This window comes from Fusarium graminearum, chromosome 4 (assembly GCF_000240135.3).
Source record: "Fusarium graminearum PH-1 chromosome 4, whole genome shotgun sequence".
NCBI classification, from domain to species: domain Eukaryota; kingdom Fungi; phylum Ascomycota; class Sordariomycetes; order Hypocreales; family Nectriaceae; genus Fusarium; species Fusarium graminearum.
This window is the reverse complement of record NC_026477.1, coordinates 2,073,877-2,083,385: the sequence shown is the minus strand read 5'-3', so window position 1 is coordinate 2,083,385 and position 9,509 is coordinate 2,073,877. Positions and strand designations below refer to the sequence as shown.

Sequence of the window (9,509 nt, the reverse complement as noted above, 5' to 3'; positions counted from 1 at the left end):
TGCCAAGCCGAACAAGACAGGCACATGCTTGTCGTCGGTCGATAGTTGCTGTCAATTTCCCCAATGAAGAGTGAGGCTTCAATTCCACTATCACGTGTTGGTGGTTTTGTTCTTGCCAGGTTATAAGCAAATTACTCGGTAGCATTGCTAGGTAGTATCCAGTTCATAGTAGGTACAGATAGCAGCACTAATAAACCTTCTGCCTTTGAGCATTCCGGTACAACGAATCGAACATGCCCAGCAGTTATGCATGCCAAAAGAGCCACAGGTTCACAGTAGTAGCGTCGGGTGTTTTGACTTCGATGACTGCACTGTAGATGTGCTGTGTCACCACCATGCGACGATGATGATGTTACACTGGACTGGCCTCTGTGCATCTTTGACTAGGATCGGGCAGGTGATGCTCAGTTGCAGTCCGCTGTAACCCAATATGATAATCTACCTATTATGGTAGGTATACTTCAAGATCGCATAAGGCGACAGCATCCCAATGTTTATTCTCTCACCAAAGCGTCGTTAGGCTTGAAGAATTGCCACGTGCTATCCACTGCACTGTATGCTTGCCTACCTACTAACCTAGGCCAACCTCCAACCCCCAACCTGTCAACCGGTAACTGACCTGGAATAAACGGCACTCCGATAAGCTTTTTATCATTAGCACACGGTTAAACAGGTGCAGTGGTCCAGGTCCTGGCTTGCATTGCATTATCTTGAAACATGATTCAGAGAAACCAACCAAACACAACTCAGATAGGCCAGAGTCAGAAAGTCAAAATAGCAAACTACTGTGCTGTCAAGCACGTCACCGCCTGGAGTTCCTTTTCTATGTAGTCAACGGCAGGTAATTGAGACATATTTAGGCTGTTGCCGTACTTGACCATTCCCATTTGCTCCTGATACTTTCGCAGCAAGTACCTGCCTACCTGAAGGTACTAAGATTTTGCTGTCATTGTGAGGTACACAAGAAGCTATCGTGGTTCATTCCATTCCGTCTGTCCCTTCCAGATCCCCGCCCCGTACCTTCCGCCCACAGTTGCTGGTCCTACTCGGGCGTGGGTATGTCCTTCCCCATCTTCAAAGCCTACCTAGAACGACGATTACCGAATTTAATCCACTGTTATGACGAAGCAGGTACCCAATTACTACTTACCAGAAACCAGAAAACCCGTCGAGCGGGTTTCCATGGAACCCCGCCTCCTCTGAGCTTCCAGTCTACACGACTTATCAAATTATTCCACGAACGGCCAAACCACGTCTTTACAATCTCTCTGTTTTCATTGCCAATTCCATACCCTTGGCTTGTACTTGTCACTTTTCCCACATTTGTCAAGGATCTTTTATAGCTCCAAGAAAAAACACTCATCAGCCTTTCTGACATCTGCCTTTTTTCTCGTCTTGCCATTTTTTTTCTCTACCTCCCTCATAACTCACCACAAGCTTCAGAAGCTCATATCACAACGTCACAATGGGTAAAACACAGCCCAACCTCTTCGCTTTCCGCGACACAAACGCTCTTGCCCCAGCATTGCGCTCGTACGTTATTCAGAGCCAGGCTGCCGGTATTGCTCGACACGGTGCTTTCAAGGTTGGCGTCTCTGGTGGTTCGCTGCCCAAGACACTCGCCCAGGCCCTCTTGGCCCCCTCTTCCGGTCCCAACGATGTCGTCGATTTCGCACGTTGGGAAATCTTTTTCGCTGACGAGCGTGCCGTACCTCTCGACCACGAAGACTCCAACTATGCTCTTCTGAAGAAGGAGCTTTTGGACAAGCTCCCCGAGGATCAGAAGCCTACCGTTCATCCCATCAACACCGAGTACCTGAACGACACGCAGGAACTTGCCGACCAGTACGAGCAGACTCTTGTTGCTAGCTTCGCCAGCCGCGATTCTGTTCGTCTGCCCATCTTCGACCTCCTCCTTCTCGGATGCGGACCCGACGGACATACCTGCTCTCTCTTCCCTGGCCACGAGCTGCTCCGCGAGGTCAACGCCTGGGTCGCTCCTATCGAGGATTCCCCCAAGCCTCCCCCCAAGCGCATCACTCTCACCCTCCCCGTGGTTAACCACGCCGTCCGCGTTGCATTTGTCGCCACTGGAGGCGGCAAGAAGGACATCATGAAGCAAATCTTCGATACCGAAGGTGGCCTGCCCTGTACCCTTGTCAACGAGGGCACTGGCGAGCGCTGCAGCTGGTTTGTTGACGAGCCCGCTGTCGAGGGCGTCAGCTTCCCTAGAAGGGCTTTCCTATGATACCGTTCCCAAGTTAGCTATAATACCAAGCATCTCTACCAGTTTTTGCGCCGTAGCCTGACATACCATGCAAAACCACGTCAAATACTCTCGCAACCAGGTGGGGTCTGGCATCATACGAAAATCGCGGGGTAGCTAGACGAGAAGCTATTCCTTCCATTATTCCCCTGGTCCTACGAAACTGGAAAATCAGTGGCCTTGCCTGACTCCTCCAAAAACTAATTACAAGGATCGACGAATATGCTGCTGGCATCTGGGTTCTACTCGTTTCTTACTATTTATGATTTTGCTATTTCTTCATGACGACACTTGGCTTTTGCGTGGAAATCATCTAGAGGGCGTTCGTTTCGAGGTTGGGGAGCTTCCAAGACACGACAACACAAACTACGACACAAAAAAAGAGACAAAACACACAAAAAAATCAGCTGCTTTCTTGCGAGCTAGAATTTAGAGCCCAAAGACTTGACGTTTGAGTGCGAAATGTCTGTTTTCAATTGATATCCGGTTGATTTATGCGAACTACAAAAAATAGGTAGATAGGAGCATGTTCTACTTGTTATGGCTTCTGTAGAACAGCCAATGAACTCATATCATGGCCCTATCTCGAGTCGATAAGAAAGAGGGAAACGCCAATCTATTTGCTACATGAAGAAAATGAATCGCCCGCTGTGATGCCGCTCATGCCTATGCTATATGCCACGTTGGTTTATCTGATATTCAGGAAGTACACGCGAAACATGCTCAGCATATCACGCCGTCTTATACAACTCTCCAGACTGCTCCAGCTCTTGGGGTATCATCAGCGTCCTCATCTCGGTTCATCCTCTCGATCCAGTCATCTTCACGCGCAAGCGCATCGCGTTCAATATTCTCCATGACATTCAATTCCGTCAACATGCCATGTACGAGTTCTCGAGACCCTTCCACCATACGTTGCAGACTTGATCGTTCCTTGGTATCATCCTCCTCTTCATCTTCTGCTGAAAAGTCTCCCAGTTCACCGAGTTGTCGCTTCAGGGTTTCCAATCGTCGGACCAAACCGGCACATTCATCCTTCCACGCAGAATCGAGTTCACCAATGAAAAGCGCCTCGCTCTCTTGCAACAACGCGCCACCCTCACGCCGCGCCTCTTCAATCTCGCACATCTGTTCAACCCACCGCTCAAAGCGTCTCACGGCCCTGGCGTAGCGGCCACCGGGTTCCTCCAGTGCCCAGAGACCACTCATGACCGAGTCCAATACCTGGATACGCTCTTCCAGACCACCCCCAACAGCCCATTTGCGAAGCGCTATGACGTTCTTTTTCTCGACCTCCGCCTTCTCCTGGTCATCAACTTGCTTGCTCTCGGCAGCAATATTTGAGAAGTGTTCTCCAAGCTTGTGTTCAGCACTGGCTCTCCATGCAGCATCGACAGCGGGTGCATCTCGATGCAAGAGATGCAGCTGCAAAAGTTCGGTTTGTAACTTGCTTGTCTCGGCAGATGCGGCGACATTGGCAGGAAGCTTCGACGGCGAGGGTGGCGCGAGGAACGTCGAGGTTAAGGGTTTCGGTGCTGAAGACTTGGCAGGCGAATAGTGCTGCTGGAGGGTCGAGAAGGCTGGTCGAAGGCGAGTTGCAGCGCCAGAGGACTTTTCTACCTTGGGCGTTGTCGAAGAGCGTAGAGTGCGAGTCGGCTTAGTAGCGGTGGTGGTGGTAGTAGTACTCGTAGTTGTGGTACTACTAGTCGACGAGGTCGATGAAGACGGTCTCAGTGCAGGTGCATTCTTTAATCCGGTCGCGGTGCTCTTAGCACGCGTATGTGAAGGGGCTGGAGCTTTCCTGGTAGCTTGAGCCGAGCCATCTGCCGAGGTCGGTCTCACCGCTGGTCGTGTTCTCGTAGTTGTCGTTGAAGGAGGATATCTAGTATCTCTCTTCACAGGTTCCGATGTTGCTGATTTAGTAGGCTGTTTGATAGAAGATGTCCTTGAAAGGCCTGCCGCACCATTCCTTAACGTCCTAGTCGTAGTGTTTGGGGTTGTTGCACTCCTGGCCAAAGGCTTTATAGGGAGACGACTCGGTAAGTTGTCTGCATCTGTGGATTTTGCAGCTGCTGCTGCAGACCTTGTTGTTGTGGTGGTGGTGGTAGAAGAGGAAGGGGCAGGTTTACGAAGTGATTTTGAGCGTTGCAATGTGGACATCTTGATCTCCCTTCGCAATCTGTCTCGAGATGGAATGGGAATGGGATGTTTTAGTGAATGTTTACTGTGATGAAGGAGGTAAGGGTCGCTTGGGCTACGGGTACGTACTGGTGAGCTACGCTGGCAGGTGGGTTCCGTTAGCCGGAGCACAGCCAGGGCTAAGTACGGTAAGTAAGGTACGAGTGGAGCTGGGCCTGCAGTGGCGGATCTTCGATCCTGTAACGCGGGCTTGGAACCTGACTAGCTGAGCTGAGACGGAAACTCGCAAAGGGAGCTCTGAGACGGATGTTTAGTCCAAGTCAGGGAACCATCTGAGGTATGCAATTGTTTGACTAAGAACCACGACGGATCAATTGAGTTCAACATTATGTAAGAGGTCTGCAAAAGTTAAATCTCATGACGTCTGGTACGACCTTCACACCTCCATGGATTGCACTTGATCACGTCCCAGTCCAAACATCGATAGTTTCACTTAATGCAGATTGGTGTTGGTTTTTGGATCAAGAGTTCTTCTCGGCATTCATCAGTACCTAGCGCGATCCCATCTAGAGTATCACGGTATTATTCGTATCCTTCAGATTGCCGTATCACAGCAGCAAACATGGGCCCATTTCTCTCTTTGATATCGTGAGATCAGACCAACAACATTTGGACAACATGTCCTCCTCATTTCCTCTTTCACGTCCTTTTTGACCGGTGTGCTTCTGATAGCAAGCGTGGTATCATCCGATCCGCAACAAATAACATCGTGCGGCGTCTATATCCTCCCTCGGGGACTCCTTCCACGAGTAACCCTCTCATATAATGCATGCAATGTATCAAACAAAGCAGCCCCGTGACAAACTCTATGCGCAACAAAAGAAAAGCACAATAACGATAAGTGCGAATAACATGGCTGTAAAAAGTGGTGGTTGACGGGTGAGCCCTATAAAAACAAATTGGATGGTGGTAGTGTTGGTTTACGTAGAATTATGCCGTAACCTGCAGGCTATTAACCATACGGCGGAGGTCGTTGCTACTATTGTGAAGCTTCTTGACGCAGGGTTCGCATATTCGTAAATGGCAGAAAGTACAAGTCCATCGATCTTCAACATCTGACTTGTCGCAAGTTTGGCATGTTAATGGATAATGTCTGTTGGTTCGGCGGTTCATCGTCCTATGTCCATGATAACAAGAAAAGTGTGACTTTTTGAGAGGTGGTGCTTTGAAGATGGTGCCCTCTGCAATAGGAGGTTCGTACTGTCTAGGGAAATATGCGACTTGCGGGTCGTACTCTTGCATGACCCTCATTTCCGGGTACAGGGTACCGTCTCTGCCTCTGTAGAGAGGCCCTTGAGAGTCGGATGGTACTAGTCGTGGGTCGTGTTCAGCTGATAATTGTCGGGGCAGAGCATTCGATCGAGCTGATGAATCTCGTGGTGGGAACCTAGAAGGCAATTCTGCAGGAGGTTGAGCCTGGTGGACTGCAGTGTCACTGCTGGAGGATCCTCCACTGCCCTTCGAATCTGTGAGTGAAGAAGGCAGTGATCCTACAAGCGGAGATTCATTTTTCAAATTTAATGATTCGGAGAAAGGCTTGTCCTGCTCAAGACTTGAAAGCTTAGGAGCTGTAATAGCCTTTCGTGTAATGCTGCCTGTATTTCTGGATGGCTCCTGGTTTTGGCGCTGAGGAGATATTTGGGGGATATCGTTGGGAAGCTCTGGCGACACCTGCGCAACAGGCTCTGGTGATGAAGCGGGCGATAGAGGTGAAGCAATTGAATCCACAATGGGTGTCTTGATATCTTCCTTCTGATATTCAGGAGTTGGAGGGCGATGTACCCCGGGTCGCTGATTTGGAGACTTGGTCGTGTCGCTCGACGATTTCCCTCTTCGGTGAAACTGGAGCTTGTCTTTGAGACGATTAAGTTTGGAGCTGTTGCTACCCATCGTAGGGCTCTCAAGCACCTGCTCAGCAGCTGGCGTCTGTCTAACGTCCTGGCCAACAGGAGCTACTGCGTTGGTGCTCCCAGGCTGACAAGTCGGAGCTGTGGAGATTGAGGGAGGCTGTTGAGCAGGTGGTGGCTGTGCGACTGTTGGTTGTGTTGCGGCGGTCGACCCGTGGCTGGACGCAAGCGTCAGGTCGGGAAGCTCAATACTTCGGTCTGCCTTTGAAGATCGACGACGCCAAAGTTGAGGCTGCTGCTGGGACTGAGACTGAGAAGATGGAGAGTTCAGTTCAGGTGACTTCTTCTCTGGGACTGGTTTCCGAATTGGAGCAGGAGTTGCGGGAAGATGATACTTGGTGCCTTTGGAAGGAAAGGGTGGTGTTCGGAGATCCTTGGCAGGCAACTTGGGTGCATCATATTGTTGATGTTGCTGAAACTGGTGCCGGGTGGAGGCGCTTTCCAACATGCCAGTCTTGGTGTTGGCAGGTGGACCTTGGTGGCTCGGTGATGTGTTTGCCTCAATTTGGAAAGCACTGCTGTTAGCTTCGTATGGTGATCTAACCAATGATTCGCCCGAAGAGTGCGAGTAGGCTGATAAGATACTCGACAGTGAGTCGGAAGGTGAGGGAGGTGCTTGCGACGGAGATGACAGCTGGGACTCCTTTTGGGGTGGTGGTGGTGGATTCGCCGATAGTTTGCCTATGGGTCGACGTGGGATCGCCATTTTGGGCGGACCAGATGGAGGGAAATTGACTAAAAGCAGGTGCAACGGCGGCAGTGATGGTGGCAATGACTTTGCATTTGCGTTGCCTATGCTAGTCGAGCGCGGTGGTGGCGGAGGAAGTTCTTTTGCTGGTGGCAGACGAGGGGAAGCCTCTTCGTAATAATCGTCATAAAAGCTTGGGTCGTCCGGGCTTGGGACATCCGGAAGAGCTTTAGACCAGCGAGAGGAGCCCGTTTTAGGCGGTTGCAGAGAGTTTGTGTTCAACATGGTAGCCATGATGAGACGAAATCTGTCGTGTCAACCTGGGACGACGGGGAGGGATGATGCCGCAACTTGAAGCAAGTTAAAACAAGTGCAACCGGGGGACGCGACAGCAAAGTAATGCAAAAGGCTGGGTAACTAAAACGCATGAAATGCCGGGTCCTGGAATCCTTTAGATAATATGGATCGAAGGGGATCACGGGAAACGCACCCCTCGAGGGAGCATCCAGGTAGAAATCAAGTGGGGAAGGGAGAGACGAGAGACAGGTGAAACCAGCAGAGAATGAATGAATGAATGAGTAGTTTGTAGTGACTTTTAGATTGATATTGAATCAAGTGGGACGAGTTCCCATCTAAGTGGGATGCAATCAATGTGTGTGTCTGTGTGTGAGAGAGAAGTGAATGGGAATGAGAGAAAGAATAATAATACGTAGGTCTAGATGATGAAAATAAAAGAAAATGTTATTGGGTAAGGAATAGCCAAGGTAAACTAGGAAGGAACAAAAAGGTGATGGGAGATGGAAGGCGAAACAGAATTAACCAAGGGAAGGAGGCCTCGAGTCGATCCATCTCTTGGTGTTAGGCAGGTTTGGGTCTTGGTATTCTTCCACCTCCCATTAAATGTTTCCCGCCTTGCCCGAGCTGTTCACTTTTACTTGGCTTTTAGTCTAACTGGGTACATAGCACCTAAAGTACATCCCAAGGTAGGGTTTCATCGAGAAACTGCCATAGCCGGTCAGTCTAAAGTTTAGACCAGGCCGTTGGGATTCGGGCGTTCTCTTGGGATCATGCAAAAGCAAGCAAGCTTATACATGCCTCGGGAATGGCAGATGGAGGCTTGGTCGTGGCTTGCGCAGGCACTTTGGCCGCTTCAAAGTGAACCATCGACCGTTTGGAGGGGGGAAAGAGGCGAGCAACATATCTGAATGTGGCTCGTCAAGTTCTGGTTCACAGCAATCCGCAAGCAGGGGACTTTTTACTGGGGCTAGGACTAGGATGCGTAGGGTGAAACGACCATTAGATTGGATCTCCATCCGGTTTTGAGCGGGGGAACTTGATTCACTGCAGCTGAATCCACGTCACTTCCCACCCACCCCTGCATTGATTGAGAATTAACCACCCAATACATTGCAAAAGAAGGAAAATAATAGTAAAAGGCATTCAATTTGCAATTAATAATGATTCATAGAAAATTCAATGCTGTAAGAAGCCACATGAGATTAGCAAGCAACTCATCTAGATACCTAGTCCTTGTTCCTGAAAATACGGGTTATGCTCGTGCTTTGTACTCTGTACCACAACTCAAATCGTGATACCAATAAACTCAAAATCATCGGACAACTGCAGCTCTTCCTCGTGGGTGGCTAACTCGTAACATGCATGGAGACCCATTTTTTCCATCTCGTCTTACAGTGTACTCAAGTTACACAGCCTACATAGCAGCTACTTGCCTAAAAAGGCGAATCTATCAAGTCAATGTTATCGGCCTGAACCGACTGGAAGGGTCTTTTACCTCTCTCCCTCCTCTCAAGTCATATGGCTGTAATTATCCATATCCCATTCTTCACCACATATGGACTTCTTCTTTAAAGACTCAACCTACTGCGCCACGCCTTGTCGTCACCAAGCCGAGCATGCCGAAGTGATCAATTAGCAAATGTAGCCGCGGAGTTGTTATATTGACCCTTGCTCTTGATCGCCCGCCAACTCAACACGTCACGTCTTATGCACGCTCGGGGCGATCGATCCCCAGCGTGCATCCAAGCATCTCCACAGCTAATTACACACTGCAGAGTCTGATAGTATCGCTCCACCCTCCATAACTAAATCATCCTGCAATATCCGAATGCATTCATCGCCCAGTGCTCAAAAGGGCAAAATATGTCCGTACAGTAGGCATTTGACAAGGATACAACTATGACGCGGTATTGTCTCTCCTCTGTGACGCCTTTGGTATTGGTCAGCGGAAAACATTCAACTTCTAGCCCGGATTAGTCTCCAATCTAAACACTAACTATCACCAGTTCCAACAGACGGACCTTTCCACGTTTCACATCAAAAATAAAAGTAATAACAAACATCTTCTAGACATAAGTCATTGCTTGTGAACCCTCGTATGTGCTTCTATTTTAGTAATGATTTGCACATCAACATCCTCGTGTTATTGACA

The 9,509-nt window shown here is 49.4% G+C and overlaps 3 protein-coding genes across 3 annotated transcripts; 1 reads left to right on the top strand and 2 right to left on the bottom strand.

Annotated features, from left to right (window-relative positions):
- The first annotated feature begins 1,268 nt into the window (after window positions 1-1,268).
- Window positions 1,269-2,880, top strand: FGSG_07031 (uncharacterized protein). Its single transcript, XM_011328417.1, has one exon. It carries the CDS (start codon window positions 1,466-1,468, stop codon window positions 2,246-2,248), a length of 783 nt encoding a protein of 260 aa, XP_011326719.1. The 5' UTR covers window positions 1,269-1,465; the 3' UTR covers window positions 2,249-2,880.
- Window positions 2,881-2,890: 10 nt separating this feature from the next.
- Window positions 2,891-4,470, bottom strand: FGSG_07030 (uncharacterized protein). Its single transcript, XM_011328416.1, has one exon. The coding sequence runs from the start codon at window positions 4,424-4,426 to the stop codon at window positions 3,008-3,010; it is 1,419 nt and encodes a 472-aa protein (XP_011326718.1). The 5' UTR covers window positions 4,427-4,470; the 3' UTR covers window positions 2,891-3,007.
- Window positions 4,471-4,950: 480 nt separating this feature from the next.
- Window positions 4,951-7,501, bottom strand: FGSG_07029 (uncharacterized protein). Its single transcript, XM_011328415.1, has one exon. It carries the CDS (start codon window positions 7,352-7,354, stop codon window positions 5,396-5,398), a length of 1,959 nt encoding a protein of 652 aa, XP_011326717.1. The 5' UTR covers window positions 7,355-7,501; the 3' UTR covers window positions 4,951-5,395.
- Window positions 7,502-9,509: the final 2,008 nt, after the last annotated feature.